This window comes from Hesperophylax consimilis, chromosome 12, assembly GCF_061612785.1.
Source record: "Hesperophylax consimilis isolate HC1 chromosome 12, BYU_Hcon_1.0, whole genome shotgun sequence".
Taxonomy (NCBI): Eukaryota; Metazoa; Arthropoda; class Insecta; order Trichoptera; family Limnephilidae; genus Hesperophylax; species Hesperophylax consimilis.
In genome coordinates this window covers 2,700,757-2,722,060 of record NC_142847.1, presented here as the reverse complement: position 1 = coordinate 2,722,060, position 21,304 = coordinate 2,700,757, and the positions used below count along the sequence as shown (strand labels likewise).

The 21,304-nt window shown below is 34.6% G+C and overlaps 2 protein-coding genes across 3 annotated transcripts; one reads left to right on the top strand and one right to left on the bottom strand.

The window, feature by feature from the left end:
* The first annotated feature begins 4,051 nt into the window (after nt 1-4,051).
* Nucleotides 4,052-20,691, top strand: LOC149419009 (phosphatidylethanolamine-binding protein homolog F40A3.3-like). 2 transcript variants are annotated; one of them, XM_089638032.1, is made up of 5 exons: nt 4,052-4,173; nt 5,480-5,564; nt 10,482-10,605; nt 18,411-18,624; nt 20,439-20,691. In XM_089638032.1, exons 2-5 carry the CDS (start codon nt 5,484-5,486, stop codon nt 20,575-20,577), a joined length of 558 nt encoding a protein of 185 aa, XP_089494158.1. In that variant the 5' UTR covers nt 4,052-4,173; nt 5,480-5,483; the 3' UTR covers nt 20,578-20,691. The 2 variants fall into 2 exon arrangements, with proteins under 2 accessions (XP_089494158.1, XP_089494159.1); XM_089638033.1 differs by having other exon boundaries at nt 4,149-4,173; nt 5,447-5,564.
* Nucleotides 13,536-16,909, bottom strand: LOC149419010 (uncharacterized). Its single transcript, XM_089638031.1, has 6 exons — nt 16,863-16,909; nt 16,175-16,291; nt 15,931-16,092; nt 15,444-15,712; nt 14,815-14,883; nt 13,536-13,973 (listed from the first exon to the last, which is right to left on the bottom strand). The coding sequence occupies exons 1-6, from the start codon at nt 16,865-16,867 to the stop codon at nt 13,843-13,845; spliced, it is 753 nt and encodes a 250-aa protein (XP_089494157.1). The 5' UTR covers nt 16,868-16,909; the 3' UTR covers nt 13,536-13,842.
* Nucleotides 20,692-21,304: the final 613 nt, after the last annotated feature.

Below are 21,304 nucleotides of genomic sequence, written 5' to 3'. Positions count from 1 at the left end.
GAAAATATTGTAGGGAATCCAGTACTGAGCAATCGAGAATACCTCATACAAATTCAGTCTGAGATCTAGGGAAATCGAAAGAAATAAAATTTTTGGTCACCTACTGTCAACTCCTTTAGAGATAGATTTAGCTTTTTTTCACCTAAATCTACCGATTTTTCTTTTGTCGGTATGGCATCACTGGAGTGGTATATTTATGCTAGAGGTGGGTCCTATGAGTACTTTTCGTTACTGGGTACAATGAGTACAGGTACAAAAAAATACCTGGTAAAAAATACCGGTGACAAAATACTCAAAAGTATTTTTTTCCCGTCGCTAAATATCAGATCAAATACCAGTCACAAATACTACCCATCAAGAAAATAATTACTAAAATTACTCAACAAAAATACTCATCAAAAATACCCATCGAAAATACCTATCCAAAAAAATACCTACTGAAAATACCCATAAAAAATACCTACTAAAAATACCCATCAAAAATACCTACTGAAAATACCCATCAAAAATACCCATCGAAAATACCTACTGAAAATACCCATCAAAAATACCGGTAAAATTTCGATCGCGCTGGCCTCGCTTATTATGAATATTTTTTAGATAAAACCTTTAGATTCACCTTAATTACTGTACGACACAACTTTTAACCTTCGGGGCGGTGGAAAATATTGCAATAAAAATTTCAATTACGTAAAATTAAAATTAGCTTTCGTTTTGTGAAACGAGGCCGTCCATTTTCAAACTTTATTGTCAAATGTCATTTTGTTTTGTTGGTATTTCTGTTACTATAGGACGAAACGAACGGCTAGAAGTAGCTAGAGACAATCGCGCGGTCGTTTTTTTTAATGTTAAAAAATTCCGTCATATTAGTATTTACCTAATATCCATGCATTGTGTGCGTTGTGATTGAAATTTATTAGCTGGATTTTATTTTTTTACGTTCAAATTTTATTTAAGTTAACTATTTCTGCGATGTTGAGCGGCTACTTGAAAACTGGGATGTTTTTCTTGCCCTGACGCGAGCAGGCGGTATTAAGGGGACACTTTCTTTTGAATCACAAACCATGTTACACAAACCTAGCGTAGCCGCTAAACTACTTGAAAACTGGGATGTTTTTCTTGCCTTGACGCGAGAAGGCGCTATAAAGGGGGCACTTTCTTTTGTATCACAAACCATGTTACACAAACCTAGCGTAGCCGCTAAACTACTTGAAAACTGGGATGTTTTTCTTGCCTTGACGCGAGCAGACGCTATAAAGGGGGCACTTTCTTTTGTATCACAAACCATGTTACACAAACCTAGCGTAGCCGCTAAACTACTTGAAAACTGGGATGTTTTTCTTGCCTTGACGCGAGCAGACGCTATAAAGGGGGCACTTTCTTTTGTATCACAAACCATGTTACACAAACCTAGCGTAGCCGCTAAACTACTTGAAAACTGGGATGTTTTTCTTGCCTTGACGCGAGCAGGCGCTATAAAGGGAGCACTTTCTTTTGTATTACAAACTTAGCGTAGCCGCTCAACATCGCAGAAATAGTTAACTTAAATAAAATTTGAACGTAAAAAAATAAAATCCAGCTAATAAATTTCAATCACAACGCACACAATGCATGGATATTAGGTAAATACTAATGTAGCGCCCTTCGTGGCAGCAGGACGCGTCCTAACGCTTCCTCCAACCGCTTTGTGTTTTTTTTAGTATTTTCAAGGGAAATGAGGCAACATCCCTTTGAAATTATTTTTAAAATCAATCCATCAACATTTGAACTTAAATAAAAATAAACTTAATAATTATTAGAACTTTATAATATGTGATTTGAGTGCAGTGTTTTAAAGTGAATATTCTGAAATTTGCTCAAAAATATTGGTTTTTCGAAACGAACGGCGACCGGTAAATGCACTCCAGATGTTTCAACAAAATTCTCGGAAACTGGGCAAGCTTGGACACTGGCAAGTTTTTTACTAAGCCCAGGGTAATAATTTATTACCCAACCGTCGCTTTATTACGGACAGAATGCACCACTTCAACAATTACCAGGAACAGGATTACATGGAGATAAATGATGGACTTGCCAAACGTCACAGCGGTGCTGCCAGGGTCTCTTATCTATGTGAGGTGTCAGCGCTTTATTAGCAGCAGATACATACCTGGACGCTGTTGTTGGACGCGGTGGACTCTCTTACTGCAGCAGCTGGTCCAGTTCCTTCACCACTTAGGATTCTTGCTGCAGAGTCTCCATCTTCTATCTTCGTAGAACGTCAGAGCGGTGCTGCCAAGGTCTGGTATCTGTGAGAGGATAGTGTGTCAGCGCTTTATTAGCAGCAGACACATACCTGGACGGATGACGAACCTCGTGCTGGCACTGTTGGTGGACGCGGTGGACTCTTTCGCTGCAGCAGCTGGACCAGTTTCTTCACCACCTGGGATTCTTGCTGCAGAGTCTCCATCTTCTATCTTCGTGTCACCTGTTCCTTTACTTCATTTTACTTAACTTAACTTCACTCTATTTTTGTAATATTTATATTTTCTGTAATACCTGCATCAACTGTAAAGCGCCCCTGAGGTGATATCTCACAAAAGCGGCGCTATACAAATTATCCAATAATAAAATAAATATAAATGACGGAATTTTTTAACATTAAAAAAAACGACCGCGCGATTGTCTCTAGCTACTTCTAGCCGTTCGTTTCGTCCTATAGTAACAGAAATACCAACAAAACAAAATGACATTTGACAATAAACAAATAAAGTTTGAAAATGGACGGTCTCGTTTCACAAAACGAAAGCTAATTTTAATTTTACGTAATTGAAATTTTTATTGCAATATTTTCCACGGCCCCGAATGCAAAAAGTTGTGTCGTACAGTAATTAAGGTGAATCTAAAGGTTTTATCTAAAAAATATTCATAATAAGCGAGGCCAGCGCGATCGAAATTTTACCCAAGTACAAAGTATCGCATGGAAATACCCGGTACTTTTACTGGGTACGATAAATACTCCTCACCTCTAATTTATGCATCACTGCATCCAGGGGCATTTAACTAAGCTTTGGCCATGAAACTCATTTGAAACCGCCACGCCCACCTCAAAATTCTTATAGAAAACGAATAATATGGCTAAAAGCTCAGATCTCATTGGTGAGAACAGAAGGATTGGTTTGATCTCTCGCTCTCTACCATAATGACTCGTGTAACAGAAAGAGATGACGGAATTATGCCGTTTGACAGTTTTCAAATCATTCAAACAAAATGACAGTGGTTTATTTATACACGCGGGTTGTCATTTGCTGCCGAAATACTATCATTTCCGTCGAAAATATTGCGTGTTAAAGTTGTTCGTGATAAAAATACAATATAAGCCAGTATAGTGTTAGCGAGTTATAAACATATTATATTCAACCTACCTACGTAAGTTCAAGTTTAAAGTGAATTAACAGTTTTAGGTTATTCGTTCGGTTTTTTGAACAATGCTTGATACTTGACATATGTCTTCCTCCACAACGTATAAATGTTATTTATTATATCGGTAAACTTATTCATGTTATTGATTAGTGTTATCCTGTATTATCTTATTGTTTTGGTGAAATTAAAGATTTTTAAACATATGTAACCATGAGTTCATGAGGCTGAAAAATGTCGGAATTTTTCGTCGTACTGTCGGACAATCATGTTTTGGAAATTTTCTTCAGTGTTTTTGCAAATTTCTTGTCATTTTGGGTGTCTTCTTCTCAGATTAACAAGTTTCATCTTAAGGAAATGCACTGTAAAAGTTTATTTTCTTAGTCAGATGAACCTTGCCCTTGGAAAACATTTCGACATTTTTCTGCTTCAAGGACATTTTTATTTTTATAATAGTTTTTTTGGGCTAGTGAGTGAATAGAGTAGGCTGAGAGCAATTATGTTGTCTATGGTCGTATCTTTTTTTAAATGGCCTTGAGTTTCCTCTACCTTGTCTACTGCTCTGCTCTGCACGGTAGGTACTGCTTGTATATCTGTGGTTAAGTACTGTATAATTCTGTTGGATACAAAAAGCCGGAAGATATCGATCTAGAGAGTGGTATATTTATGACTGCATCACTGATTGACTGATTGTAGTGATTGTACATTTGGAATTTTGCATTTAGCCGGTTTTGCATTCATATTGTTAATATTTTTCATTCGCGTCAAATTATTGTAAGTAACTACAATTTGCAATGTTTATGTGGAATTAATTAATCTGATTTCTTTGTCGATTATTTGTTTTGGTAAACTTGTCGAGTTCCGATGCATGCAAAGTCTCTAAAAAATAACACTTGATTTCAACTTAAATATCTAATGGAGACAACTATTGAAGTCGGGGTTTAAGTATAATGCACAAAATAGGTTTTTAGGGTTTAGGGGGTTTAGTTTGGGTCATTTTAATAATTTATGCGTATTTCCTAACCTCCAAACTTAACTTTGAGAAAAAAATGGAAATTTTTATGCATCTTTTACCATCTCCCACCACATAATTAGTTATTTCTTGTAGAAATTAAGTTAAAACCAAGTGCTATTTATATATTGCGTACTAAGCGTGCAGCGGTATTCGACAATTTTAATATTTGGTTTCAACGATTATTCAATTCAGCATACATACATTGTCCTTTCGTTTATTATCATATAACCATAGCCCTTGCTTATGAATGTGATAATATAATGTATATGTATGTATTGTGCACCGAAATTGATGCAACCATTGTCCTGTCGCCCACAGCAATATTAATTTTCATGTTTTGTTTAAAAATGAAACTACCTATTTTAGACAAGTTATCACACTTTCTCTCTTTCAGGCATCCCTTTCAAAGTTTGTTAATTATTTTCTTGCTATTTTATTTAGTTTTTGTTATTTACCGTTACTTTAGCCAAGACTGAAAAATATCCATTCTATATAAAAATATGAATGGCGATTTGGGTCCGTTAATATTCAAACAAGGAACATATCTCGAGGAATGAAATTGACAGATATAAAAACTGTTAGAACTCCACAGACGGGAGACTTTAGTTACAGAGACAGTTTTGGGCACAAAAATCCATTATGTTATATGGAGGAGCACACACTGACTGTTCCGAATGAAACATTTACTCATCCTACCCATATTTCCTTCAAGTACTTACTACCCATACATATGTGATATTTTAGTGTTTTTCTATTTGTGTTAAGAAATAGCAAATATCTCGGGTGCACTATAATTTGAAGACGGCGACTGTGACATTATATTTGCCCCAACTAAAACCTCTCGTCTGCGGGTGCCCTTAGAGGCAAAGTTATACATACAGCCTACGTTGAAAACACGCTGTGAGGACGTGGTGTGGATTGTACAGGCGAACTGCTGATTTAATTTTATTTCTGACCATGTTAAGTTATTGTTTTACTTACATTTATTTGTTTTTTAACCATTTCTGTTGTTGTAATTAATTTTTATTCCAGTGTACTAATAATGAGATTTGGTCTGATCGCCAGAGCGATGTCGACTGTAGCCAAGAGTTTCACTTCTCACCATGTGGTTCCCGATGTAGTAGCTGTTGCCCCTCAAGCCCTCGTTAAGGTATTTCATTATTTACTATTGGCATACATAGTATAATAATATTTGAGGGCATTACAATTTTTTTAATAATGTAGCAAGTAATAATATCTATAAAAGCAAGTGCACGTCCTTGAACCAAGCAGAGATCATGAGCCGGTAGTAGGCTCGAGACTTTATACTTATGGTTAGATCTGTCGCCCCTTCCAGCGAAGTCTTAGAAAAGTTCTAGGCTGAATACCTGATACTGATAGCGAGATGTAACGTCCCTATCAATAAGGTTAAAGAGTACCTAGAAGATTTTGTGTTATCTGAATATAGTCGGAGATAACACGTCGAGTATACCGAACCTTCCCTGCGAGTATACTGTCTTACGTATAAATGATTATTGTTTATTACTACTGAATAAAAGTCTTTGATTTCGAACCTGGGTATAAATTAATAATAACCAGCAAATCTTGTTATAATAACTAATATCTGGGGTATAACATGTCAGAGATAGCTAAGCAACCTAAATTTACTAACTAGAAAAGTTTTATATGGACCATTTCCACCTTATCGAAAACATGTTTCTCATCAGTTACAAATATAATTCACTTAGCGTAGCAAAGTCCTGTTTTAACTCAAGTGCTTTGCACTCCATTTGTCTGTAAATTTCAACTCTGTCAAGATAGCAGTCGTGTTGGATAGTACCCTTTTACTAAGCCAGAGTTTGCATGAGTTGCATGAGCTGTAAAAACATAATAATCAATATTATGCGAGGTCTATTGTTCACAGAACTACTAGTATTATAATAAGTTTGAATGGAAAATAACAATGTTCATAAGGTAATATCAACTCAAAGCATTTTTACAGAAAACGTAGTCCTCAACTTGTGATACAATTATACACCTGATATCTTAACTATAAAGTAGCAAAACCTCCCTACAACCATTAATTACTTTCAAAAAAATATTTAATAAAATAATTATAAATAAACCATGACTTAGTTTTTTTTAGAGAATTTAATGTTAATTTCAGTTACAAATTTATACAAACAAAATTACATTCTCCAAATTTACAAATGTATTTCATAAAAAAATCCACCCATCAGATTTGGTTAGTGATAGATTCAAAATAAAGGAATTAATATCTGTACCCGAGAAGCATACGCATGCAACTCCAAAACACAAAATGTTCAGGAAAGCCGAAAACTTATGTGTTTTTAGCAAATCTGTGATTATTTCTACAAATATTTTAATTAATAATTGAAAAAAAATAAATTAATTTCAATTATCAATCAAAATAAATGCCAATTTAACAAGAGATTTGCTAAAATATTTGTCGATTTAACGAGAGATTTGCTAAAATATTTGTTGATTTAACAAGAGATTTGCTAAAATATTTGTTGATTTAACGAGATATTTGCTAAAAACACGTTTTGGAATTGCATCCATATGCTTCTTGGGTACAGATATGCATCCTAATGTTGAGAACCACTACGGCTCAACACCATTATCATTTTCTACGCATAAAATGGTACAATAAATAATTACTTAATAACAAGCATAAACTAAAATAACAAATTAAGTACGAGCTATTTAAATGCAGATAAAGTCTTTGAATTTAGATTGTGAATAAATCTTCGTGAAATTACATCCCACTGATCGTTTGCTTAGAGTAGAGAAGACATATCCTCTTTATTCACTTTCATAATGCAATTTGTTGATGAATTGTTGCTTGTATGCCTTTATATTTTATTTACAATAACTTATCATTGAATTATCTACACGCCTTTTGTTTCATTTATGTGTGATAACATTATTATTACATTGTATTGTTTTATTACGCACTTGGATTTAAACCGTAATGGCACTGCTGCCAATCTTAAAAAAAAATCTGGTATCTCAAAATTTGCACAGCTTTTATGTTTGGAATTTATAAAATAACTATTTTCAGCTCATCTCCATCACAACCGATGGAGCCTTAAAATATTAATTTTACTGCCTGAAATATAACTAGAAGCCATATGTTTTTTTAAAAATAATTTTCAACAGTTCAGATAAAAGATTATTAAAAAGAGTTGAAAAAGTGTAAAAAACTTAAACCGAATTTGCTTAGCAACTGTTGGTAAAGTATAATATCGACGGTCCCGAAGAACAATCTGCTATGTTTAGTTTCTGCATTTTTACTGTTTTTGATAATATATTTCTCTGAAATAAAACAATATTTTTTGTTTAAAACCACGAATTTTTATTAATTTTAAGACCAACCGGTTTCGCTTCACTCGAGCATCTTCAGGGTACAAAATTAAACTAATCAATAATACAAAATGTGTCTTTATATATACATACAGAGGGAGAGAGAAAGTAAAACCAAAATGAAACAACAATATATTAAAAGAAAACGATTAGTGTATATAAATATTATGATAATAGAGAATAGGCAATAATAATTGTAAGGTAATTAAGGGATACTGGGAATTTTACAGTTTACAGGGATATTCCCAGTATTGGGCTTTTTGACAAATCTAATTGATTATTCAGAATTAAATTTTTGGTTTTAATGGCTTTCTTTATTTCTAGTGCTTCTAGGTTATTCAATTTGTTACTATGGTCTTTTCTATGGAGAATCAGTTACGTTAAACGGCTAGATCATTACCCTGCTTAAGATGTTCTTTAATCCTAATGTTGACATTGCGCGTTGTCTTCCCGATATAAAACGCTGGACAATTATTACAATTTAATTTATAAATTCCTGCGTGACTAAGTGTGTCATCTTTATCTTTAGAATTGACTAAAAATTTACCTAAATTGTTGTTGGTATAAAACGCCGGTTTGACTTCAGAAGGAAGGTTAACTATACTGCAGGAAGAAAAATTATTAATGAATAGAATACGGCGCCATTGGAAAGGAAGATTATTATTATTAATATTATGTGGACTCGCGAATAACAAGTTTTTAACTGCTAATTGTTTTAGTTTTTTACTTAAAATTCTATCAATAAAATCTGGATCGTATCCATTATTAGACGCTATTTTTTTAATTATTGATAATTCGTTAGAGAAATTAATATTAGTTAATGGAATCGTGACCAAGCGATGGACCATTGAGTGAAATGCTGAGTGTTTGTGTGAAAAAGGATGATTGGATGTATTATGTATGACAATATCGGTGTAGGTAGGTTTCCGAAAGATGTTAAAATCGATTTTATTATTTATGAGAGATAAGGATAGGTCTAGGAAGTTTAAGGATGAATTAATGCCTATCTCTAATGTAAATTTAATATGTTTACGATAAGAATTTATAAGGTTGAGGAAGGAATTTAGTTGACGTTCCGTGTCTGTCCAGAAGATGCTCGAGTGAAGCGAAACCGGTCGGTCTTAAAATTAATAAAAATTCGTGGTTTTAAACAAAAAATATTGTTTTATTTCATTAAAATGTTAAACCACAAAGTGATTGCTTTCTACGAAAATATATATTTCTCTAATTAAATAAATAGGAATTAAATACATTTCTTGATCTCAAAAACAGTAAAAATGCAGAAATGAACTTTAACTCATACCACTCCTTTGTCGAGTGTGGCTCGACATTATATTTCTTACACCAACTCCTATGTCGAGTCATACTCGACATTATAGTAACGCAATTTCGAAAAATAATTTAAATTATCAAATGTATTTTTTTTTCTTTTAAACACTTTATATCTCATTCTGAATATTCCGAATACGCAAAATACATATATCTCGTCAAGTTTCGCCTTTTAGATAATTTTTAAAATCGTATTATTTTTAACCTTGTAAATGCACTGCGCAGTTATTTGGTTGCGACGCATTAAGTAGGTAGGTACTTGCCTGTCTACCTGCGTAACAATAGGAAGCGCTGAGGGATTTCTCCCAACACATAACAAAGGATTATTATACCTATTCACTTGTTATCACATAATATTTTGTTCTGTTTGTGTATTTACATTTGTTTTTACTGTTTTTAGTAGCAAATATTTCGTGGCCGAGAAAGCACATGTGTCGTTCGGTCTTGAAAATAATACTCAGTAATTAGGTGAAAATATAGTTTTACATTTCTTTTTGTAAAGAAAGAGTAATAAAAATTACATATTTAAAAAAATTTTGTTTAACTTTTTATTGAGGCCACTTTTTATCCCTTTTTTGTAAATTAATTAAGGAGTTGGTAGTAGGTAATTAAAAAAAAAATTAGGAGTGCAAAAGGGTTAAACAGATTTACTGCAAAACTACAAATTTGAAAATCCTACATTGTTCTTTGGAACCGTCGATATTATGTAGCAACAGCTTTAGTTTAAAATATCAACAATTTATATTGATTTACATTGTTTTGACCTTAAAATCCTCAGGACGGGTTGTTCCACAGAATTTGAACAAATCATCAAAAAGTTGATTTCCAAGTTCTGTGAAGGTTCTATTCAAGTTTAAAGTTATGTTCACAAATAAGAACATTCCGAGTAGACATTAAATATAAAAAAGGACCTGTAATAAGGAGGAAACTGAAACCAAACAATTACTGGAAGCTTGAGAATATGGCATATTTACACTGAAAAGAAGTTAAGATTTGTAGAATTTTAAAAATGATTTTGTTTTCAAAGCCAAATTCTGGATATTAGTAAGAGCTGAGGGAAGTTTATTCCAATTGAGCTGGCCAGTTACATGAAAAGAGCGATCATATTAAACGGCTCGATTTGACCTAGAAATGAATGTGTGTATGCCTATGAATATGTTTCCTGTGTTATATCTATTTATCCGTGTATTTTATGTCTTGGTATTATATAAGTTATAATGTTATTCTTCTATCTTTATTTTCTATATTGTTGTTTCTCGCTATATTTGTGCTTTAGCATTACAATGATTACTGTGAAATTGATCTGCTGACAAACTGCTTTGGCTGTTTTGCTGGTGTTTGTAATGAACAAAACAAATTGTTTCCATTTTAGGTGAAATTCCCCAGTGGCGTGGAGGTATCAGAAGGCAATGAACTGACTCCCACATTGGTTAAAGATGTTCCTACAGTTGAATGGGATGCGGAAGCTGGCTCCTTCTATACTCTCTGCATGACCGGTAAAAGTTATTCATTATTTTAATTGTTTTTTTGTTTAATATAAAAAGAAAGACAAACATTACAGATAACCAAAACTAATAAGCTTAACACAATCGTGTCACCGCCCCACCATAACACACTCCAAAAACATAAAATATCTCGGCGTTGAAATTGAAGAAAATCTTCGATGGGACCAAAGATATTAGAAGAACGAGATATGCTATGTTGGGCGCCGGACCGTAGCCGGAGTACTACCTAATTAGGGTACTTTGAACGGTATCGGGACGTGTACGCACAGAAATCTGTTCTATGTATTAGTGCGGATACCTTAGCGTAAGCGAAGGTGTGCAGTAGTATTGGTGAAGAAAACCGGCGACACTCGGCAAAACAATTCCACTCAGTACGAACTGCGCATAGCACATCTCGTTCTTCTAATATCTTTGGATGGGACACTCACATAAATAGCATTACAAAGAAACTTACAAAGCTCATGTACTACTTTAGAAACTAATGCAATATAATAAATAAAAATGATCTATATAAAGTCTACTATGCTCTTTGCCAATCACGCTTAAAATATGGGATTATTGGATGGGGATCTGCCTCAAACCTTCACATGAAGCAGCTCGTTAAAACACAAAAAGTAATAATAAAAATAATCCTAAAAGTACCCATAAGGACTCCATCAAAAGAAATTTTTTAAAAATTTAACTTGTTCGGCATTATAAAACTGTACTGAAAAAATGAACTACTCAATTTTAAAGAAAAATATGAGTACCTTGCTGAACAACACACCTACACTACAAGGACGAAATCCTCAAATCTACTAAACATTCCAAAATTAAATACATCTTTCGGCCAGAAAAACCACTATTTCCATGCTATAAAATTATATAATGCCCTTCCTATTGAAATTAAAAACACCATGGATAAGCCACAATAGAAAAGTTTAAAAAAGACATAAAATTATGGCTAACTAAACATGAAGATGAGGAAATCATTAAATTTATGAAGTAACCCCAACGCAACCTACAGACAACAAACATAAATACTTTTTGCTTAATTTATTTTATATTTTGTGGGAACCAACAAATTAGAAGATGAGGAAATCATGATCAACACACATACAACAAACTACAGTCCGCCTCGGAACAGGAATACCTAGTGAGAAGGACTGAGAATAAACTACATCACTTTATATCTTTATGTAACTTAATATTGTATCTTTTTTACTTTACTTTATACATATTGCCGTTAAAAAAAAAAAAAAAAAAAACCTGACTATTTTAGAAAATGTCGTACTACCACCACAATAAGCCGAAAATGTCGCTTGTGTTGTGATGGAGGACTTAACCAGCCGAGTAATTGAACACACTACGCCTGGGTGGGACCCAAACGCGATGTCAACTCAGCCACCGACCGGTCAAAGGGTTACACCCGGTCCATAGGCCACTGACCGGTTATAGTTCACAAACGTCAATATGTTGACTTATAACTATTTTGAGGGAACATAAGCATATTTGGTGTAAATGTAGGTGTCTTTTTTCTGTCTGATTATATTATTTTCAATAAACTAAAAAAAAATTCTTTATACAAGTCACACCGTGTAGCGCTTATCCACTCGAACGATCGCGCGTCAAAAAACTTTTTTCTCCGATTGCTCGCGGTTTTTTGGCGACGAATTTGAATATTTTCCGCCAACATTAAAAAAATCAAACCTCCGAATTTTAATACGGAGACATAAAACTGATTGTAGTGCTATACAGCCAATGAATTCACCTATATTTTTATAATTATTCTATATTTTTAGAATTGATAGATAAATTATTAAAAAATCTTAAACTTTATGAATGCGCGAAATTAGCGTTTTTGTGATTTGAAATTGCCGCCAGTGGCAGTTTTAAATATCTTTATAGAATATTTTCTACGTTTTTATGTTCTCTATGGCCTGTTTGATAACCACAGATGCAAGAATATAATGGGAAAATAATTTTTTGTACGTTATGCTCTCTTCAAAAGTTTGGTTAGAAAATAATTTTTTAAAATTTGAGTGCGTGACGTGTCAAAATTGAAATCACTGTATTATACTATATAATAAATTTACCACAAAAACTGGTATTACGTTAGGAAGATACATTAACTGTCTACAATTATTAATAAGCATAGTCGCCGTGTTGGCTTTATTTTATTCATTTGATGAATTATACAGAGAGCCTATTTCACGATGTCAAAATCATGGTGCTACTTTTTAAATAATTGTAAATTAGAACTGGAGATTTGTAACCATGTTTTTATATAACGTGCAAAACGAGGAAATAAGGCTTAAAATGAGATATACATCATAGATATAAACATTGCCAATATTTCAGGGGGATACTTTGAAAGTTGATGAAATTCACCAATATTTGACGAAAAATCACTACTGACAGCTACCTTAAGGTCAATCTACATAGGGTATATCGGAATATGTAAAATGATGATAAATTTGTATATATATATCAAACCTTTGTATGACCGTAGAATGGCAAATAAAATCATAGTGATAATTTTATATCTAAACGCAAAGGTATCGAAAAAAAATGGATGAGGGGAAAATAATTGATGGAACCAATAATTGATTTATTTATTAAGCCCTAATATCCTTTTAAATCAATATTACAGTTGTATGGTTACAATGAAAGAGCAGTATTTTGATTTAAACATTGTTTACACACTTTGTCATAATAAAAATGTATTCAGTTTATTGGTTTATTCATAATTTAAGAAAATCAATACATAATAATATCATTGTGCCTCGCTATAGAGTGAGATTCTGAGTATCGCTCTGGTGAGGGACCACCATTCAGAATTGAACATTGCTTGAATTGGCTTAGTTATGTTTAGTGACTAGATCTGGAAAAGACTAATACCTTGATACATTAAAATTGCCAAGAATACATACATTTCCTCTTTATTCGTGGGAGCCCATTTATTGGTACGCGCATGACGCTTAAATTGTTTTTTCGCAATCCATTGATCTGCATACCTGTTGGTCTCTCTCGCGATCAGTTCAACGAAATCTGCATCAAAGATTTTAAGAAAGGCATCCACAGGTTTGCCCATTTCGTCGGTATTGAAAGTTGGTCCCGGCGTGCCTGTGAAAGTCTCCCTTATCCCAGTAAAACGTAAGATATCATTAGACCAATCGAAAGAGTAACCTTCAGGCGGCAGAATCAAACGCATTGCCTCACTATCTACCTGGTCTTGTCTACTAAAGTCTATGGCCATAGCGGAGTTAGGTGAAACGTTGATAATATTATGATAAGGTATTGGTGGCATGTATCCTCATCGCTCTCTTCGTGGTCGACGTCACTCGCTTCGTCATCCTCGTCGCTCGATCTGTCCATTTCTGAAACAACAGAAAACCCAAATTAATTTAATGTGTCTATATTACGATAACCCACTGCCTCTGGTACGGCTTATGACTCGCAATACGATGGTCGCGGGATCAAATCAAATAAATTATATTTGAATAATTAGTGTTATTTTCACACAAAATTCATTTAAAATAATATATATTATATTTGCGGCACGTTCCAGAGTGGAAGATACCCATAGTATCGCCCTGGTGTAAGACCCCATTCAGAATTGAAACGTTGCTTGAAATGGCTTTTGACGGCCGGCATAGTCCAGTGGTAACGCATTGGACTGCCATTCCGAAGGTCGCCGGTTCGAACCCGGCATGCGCAAATAAATTTTATTTGATTGATTTGTGTTATTTCACAATTAATTAATTAAAATAATAATTAAAATAATATATAGTATATTTGCGGCACGTTCCAGAGTGGAAGATACTACCAGTATCGCCCTGGTGTAAGACCACCATTCAGAATTGAAACGTTGCTCCAAATGGCTTTAGCCGTGTTTAGTGACTAGATCTGAATAGCCAGGTACTTCCCCATCTTCCTCTTTCCCTTCCCCACTTACCTTCAGCCTCACAACATCCCCCAATTGGGGATGCCATAGTCTCACTGGCTCCAGCTGAGGCTCTTGTGAGGTATTCATATAAAAAAAAATATAAAAAGTTAATCAAATACTTGAGGCGGGCAATGTCAGGAGTCAGAATAGCACAGTCAGGTAGGTATGGAATGAAGAAAAGAGTGTGTGTGCCAAGATCGAGTTGCATGGTGGTTCATCCTCTCTGCCTACCGAAATGGCGTGAAGGTAAGTTAGTTAGTTTTATAACTCACGGTTTCCAAGTACAGACTCTTCTAGTACAGCTGCCTCGTCCACGTTACTTTTTCTGCCCATGTCTGACTCTGAAATAAAAGAAAACACAAATTTACAGTAGAATTTGGATATAATGACTTTGCATTTAACGGTCTACTGTTTTAAGTGACGATAATGTAAACTCTAGTAAGGTTTCATAGCTTTTAGTAGGAAAACGTATCCGTTTAAAGTGACCAACTACGTAAAGCGACCTATTTTAATGATAATTTGTCCGGTTACAAAACCCACCTACCAATACAGCCTCGCAACACAATGAGTCCCGTGAAGCGAAAGTGTTTTTTCAATTTAAGAAAAAAATGCTGTATTACACCGTTTAGAAGCCGGTGAATCAAATGTAATCCTCGCAAAGAAGTTCGGCATGTCTTATTTCTCACTCTGCAATACCCGTTACAGAAAAAAGATGTGTAATGATGCATCCACGACATAACAACAATACATTTTGTATGTTTGTTATGTGGAATTTTTAAGTACTATGCTTATTTCCTGCCAATATACCAACAGTGAAACTGTGCTAGGGATATCAATATAAAATATAGATAATTGATTTTATATTGAGCCCCTGGTATGACATTTCAAAAAATAAACTCACCGTTCCCAAACGCCGACAATTCTTCGTAGAATGGTACGTCCACCCACAGCTCGCTGTGATAGCCGGCTTCCGGAGAGAAGAGTTCCCCACTCCGCGATGTCCCAGGTAACGGCTCGGGAGATGCTGCACGGATAGGCATAATTGGTGCATTGGGAGCCGTTGATTGGGTCTGTGCGGGAGTGGACATCCACGGTGGTGGTACGGGTCGTGGCAACGGTGAAGGCGTCCCTTGTGAAAAGGGACACGTTGTTCTCTCCGGAGATGGAATTCTGAAAACATTTACATAAATCATAGAAAATTGTTCTCATTCACGTGTGAAACAGTAAGTACAGTATGTAAATAAACAATAAAATAAGAACTCTGTAAAATATGCACTGAATGTGCCAAATGCACAGAGCGCTGAACTTACCAACTCTCACTGTAAGAGTGGAACGCTGTCAGGAAAAAACAATAATATTGTACCAAGCATCTAAATACGATTACTTACTTTTGTTTAGTTTTTCTTGGAGGTGCGGTAGGGAGCAAAATGCGCGCCGCCTGCTTCTTGAATTTTCGGCTTTCCAGCTCTAGCCGGATGGAAGCAGGCAGGGCCCTAACAGCCTTTAGGGCCTTGACGCGATCTTCTCGCACCAGTAGCAAAGCAGGGTCGCTGTTTAAATAAATACAAATATATGATGAGTTCAACGGCCACAGCAAAGTACTTTCATAAAAAAACATTAAAAAATACTAACACTCCAGACGAGGCTGCAATTGCAGCTCTGCGTTGACGTCCACGTGCAGGTAGTCCGGCACCAGCTCGTACCCCACGTCTCCCTTTTCCTCTGCCTCCTCTTGCAGTCAGCACCGCTCTATAAATTTTAAATTGAAAACACTTAATGTAAGTACTTAAATGTTTAAATTTTGTTAAATATTGCACTAATATAAAATTTGAAAATAATTATTGGGTTGTGGAGTGATCCCTTTCCCTGGACGACAGCTGTTTCTGCACAAATTTGGTAAAAGTAAACAAATTAATTAATTATACAACTAAATTACTAAATTTTTATTGTGTGACGAAGGCTTTACACCATTTTACATGTGAAAAAGAGTCAACTTTTTGACATATGACTTAAAATAATTGGTTAGCAAATATCTGTATTAATAATGAACCAATTCAAATAAAACTTATATATATCTCTTTGTTTTGAATCACTGTGATGGAATATCTATATTTCAAATGCGCGAGTGCAGTATTTAAGACATTATTGTAAATCAAAAACAGATGACGTCTTCAGTTGACGTAATCTTACACAAAAACTTCAACCAAAACAATATAATACAAACAAACGAATTAAAAACGCATTTCAAAGATAGATAAGTCAATCATGATTACACAGATATATAATTATGCGTTAAAAACCCAATAAATTAATTACTTACGGCATTTTAGGAAGAGTCCAAAATTTCGTGAATGTTGAAAATTTATAATTTTGTTTTTGACAGGACGCCATAAAAAAACCGCGAAAACTCGTTAAATAACACTTCAAAGACAACGGATAAGTTCATAGACAAAGAGAATATATTATCAGCTATTCGATAAAACAAGTAGCTGGCCATGGAAACGTTTTAAATAATTACAATAAATATTTGACGAATGGTAGAAAAATCGGTCCATTTTTGGACCGATATCAATCGCAGAAAAATAAAAGTGGTCGATTTTTCGACCGAAATCGTTCCAGTGGTTATAAATAATACTATGAATATGGCACGTTGGACACCAAATGTAGCAATTAAAAGAATGGCATAACAAAAATCACGTTGTTCGCCAAATGTAACAGTTTAAATTTATGAATCTAAAGTGTACGGAATAAGGTCGTTAATCTTAAATAAAATATCCAAGAAAATAAAAATAGTGTAATTTATTGTACAACGTTATAATTATTCTAGCATGAGACTAAAAATTAAATAATTACAGATAATCTTAGAGCGTGATAAACCTCTATGAAAAATTAGTGGGTTGGTATTTTTTTGTATATTAAAAGGAAACCAGTCATGGTGATTGTCAAGTTAAATAGCAGGTAATCATGCATGATGTTAATATTGCAAATCATTATGATAACATTAAATTGGCGCCAGTTTCATATGATAGTATGAAACAAATTTTTAATTATAGTAAACCAATTTTAAAAGGGAAATATCAAAGAATCAGTGCATGATGTAAACCTCACATATTCGCGTCGATCGCCAACCGCGCGGAGCCCCTTCCTCTGTACGTCTCACTGCAAACACCGCCACCAGAATTCTGATCCTAATCTGTGTCATTCTGCCCAGTCAATCTCGGAATAGCTGTTGATCCGTGTTGCCAGTCATAAGGCACCATCTCGTCCTCCAAATATTAAAAATAACAGGGTATTTAATTTACATCCGTTACAAGCGGAACAGGTAATTTACGCTCTGTCTCGTCCACTACCGTGCTGCTGGAATGAGGCAGAGTACATGTCAAAGATGTGATGGTAAGATGATTTGTTGTTTTTAATTGAAAAAAAATTTCATCAGATACCAAAATAACATCTACGTTTTTAACTCTATATGTATATGCTTAGGAATCGCTGGTTAAAATCGTTTGGGTAAGTGCTGATACACCCTGTATTTATTTGAATGTTTGACAGCTGTTATGCCCTCCGATTGCATTGTCAAACAGTTTCACTTAGTTACAGTTTAGGTTGGCTGATCAAAATTTCCACTAAATAGGAAGGTCACACCTTTGTAGAAATATCTTCAACAATGTGTTGTTTTGTATAAACTCTTTTAGTCAATAAAGTATATAAGCTCTGACAATGCAATTTTTCTACTCAGTCAATTGTATTGATCACGGCTCATTTTATTTCATTATCGTGCCCTTGAGCTACTCCGTAATCAATTGCATTTAACAATTCAAGGTACATACCTATCTAAAATTCTTATTTAAACTATTTACTGTGTTCGTAGATCCCGATGCGCCTAGTCGCAAGGCTCCCACGTACCGTGAATGGCACCACTGGCTGGTGGGGAACATCCCCGGCAGCGCGGTGTCCAGTGGCGATACCCTATCAGAGTACATCGGTAGTGGCCCGCCACCGGACACGGGCCTTCATCGCTACGTGTACCTCGTCTACAAGCAGCCAGCCAAGATTAATTTCACCGAGGATAAGCTCACCAATAAGTATGCTATATTTTTACTCATATATACATCATATATGTATCTATTTCTCACCTTCATCAACTTGGAAACTAATTCACCTCAAATACCGACGTATTTAAATAAATATACAGAAAAGCGGGACATGGTTAATTGGCACATTTTATTTTAAAAACACTTAAGACGGGTTGTTGCACAGAATTTGAACAATTCAGTCCTATTCAAGTTCGGTTATTATCCAAGTATTGTGAAACAACCTGCCCGTGTTGAAATAATAACAGAACTCGAATTATAACTTCAAATTGTTAAGATTTTGAGAAAAAATACACCCTTGGTGTCAGATGACAGACAATACTAAGAATGGCTAAGCTGCTGGAAAATCTAATAACTGCTCAATTTATGCATAAGAGCTAATTAAAGAATATATTAAATACTAATTATTAGAGGCACCAACAGATGCCACTGATTACTGCATTTGGCGGTGGCGTTATATTTGTACCCAAGACACAGATTTTTTCGCCGCTAACATAAACTAATCGTTCCTTGTCTACACTACAATGTACATACAACATACATAGAATACACTTCAATGTGACACACACATCATATGTATTCGTCATTTTACACACTTAGTTTCTTGCGTTGCGCATGGCGCTGTGATTCATATTGGTAGGTACCTACTTAGTACGTAGTTTTGAAAGTGTAGATTGATTTCTTGCAATCATTTTTCACACTTTTATGTGAGTATGATAGGTAAGGCAGTACTTATGAGCCTATGTGGAATGTACACTTCTGTGTAAAAGCCCATCAGGGCATTGATAATCTATATAAATAAAAATCTTTGTTTGTTCAAAATCTTAAATCTCCGAAAGTTCTTGCTTTGAAATTTTGTATAACTGTGTTTTTATATTCCACGTACATGCACTTAAAAGCAACACATGCTATTGTTTCTCTATCTACACAGACAGACTGACCATAGCAACGCGTGGCGGTGTACAGCTAGTTGATAAATAAATACTTCTTTGGGTCGGGTACCCATCGCACCGATGCAGCGCCTCCTGGCGTCCCTGTCCTGCGCTACTTCAGTGGCCTCTGTCTGTTGCAGGCCTAGTCTCTCCTCGCATAACATCTGTTTGTAGTTGTTTCTCCAAACATATATCGGGGACAGCCCACTGAACCCTTCTTCCCTCTGGAATACCTAACCTAACCCATTATTCGATAGAGTTCTGTTTTATCCGGTTACTGTATTTATTCATCCATAGAAATCTTATACACACGGTGTTTGGAAACTCTTACAAGCTGGAACCTGGTGAATATACATCACCCAAAAAACTTTCGACCGAGCATTTCGATATATTTAAAAAAAACTTTTTTCCATTTTTTTTGGCAACTAAGGAGTAAAAAAATAATCTGGAATTGTGTCTACGTTTAGACTCATTTTAAGACAACTGGATAGATAATATCTTAAAAAATAGATACGGAATAATTTTAGTGTAAAATGAAGATGATATATGTGATGTAAAAAATAACTTAGATACCATATAAAACTCTCATTTGGGGGATGTCTGTTACCCCCCTCCGGTGTGGGAAGGTTAAGGCCTTCCACACAGGTGTTCAAATTTATGTTAAAGTTTTACGCTGTCATTGTATAAACTATAGTTGTCCATTTTTCAAATAACAATAAGCAGGCGTAAGTAAGATGTAAGGCCATTTCTCAGAAACTTTTTGCAAGGATATCGTCTGTCAGAAGTGTATAATATGTACATGTACACCAATACACTCAATCCTAAGTATTTGTTTTTCTGATCAAATCTAATTGTGCGATTGTATTTTTTCAGGAGCGGCGATGGACGGGGTAAATTCTCAATTGCCAAGTTTGCAGAGAAGTACAAGCTGGGTAACCCTGTGGCCGGAAATTTGTACCAGGCATCCTATGATGACTATGTGCCAATTCTCTATAAGCAATTGGGTGAATAAGTCTTATCAATTTTTAATATCTGCAATATATTTTTGTTACTTTCACATACATACCGATCTTTATGTAGTTTTTACAAAACATGTTTCAATAATAAAGTATACATAATATGTATATTACATTCATATTTTCATTGACTTCTCATAATTTTTCCTTGATTCCAAATCCTTTTCATCCCAAACAAACATAGTTATAAATTCTTATATGTTGTCTAAGGATTGAATCCTATTTTTATTTCCCCTATGACATTTTTTTTTTCAATTTAACCATAGACATCCAAATTTATAGACTTGCCCTAACATAAAACCAGGAGAGTTCGAGAATGTTTTGAAAAAACTACGACATCAGTCCTTTATTCACCGCCGAAAAGCGCACATTGAAATAACCAGACCCTGTGCAGAATAGTAAAGTTCGTTTGTAAGGCAATGGTTTGCATCACAGTCAGATTTTAGACATCCAAAAACAAATTTGTCAGGAACCCAAAATAATCTCTATTTTAAAGGATTTAAGATTTTTAATGAATTACCGACAGATTTATTTATTTGTTAAGACAAATACACAGTACAATAAGATACAGTTAACAATATTTTTTGCTATTGCATAGTTTTGGTACCTATTACTAGAGATGGCAAAATTTAGCATTAATTTTCAGATTTTTTAGAATTAACAATTGGAAATTTAGGGTTTTATAGCATTTTGAGGCATAATTTAGCGTTTTGTAGCAAAATA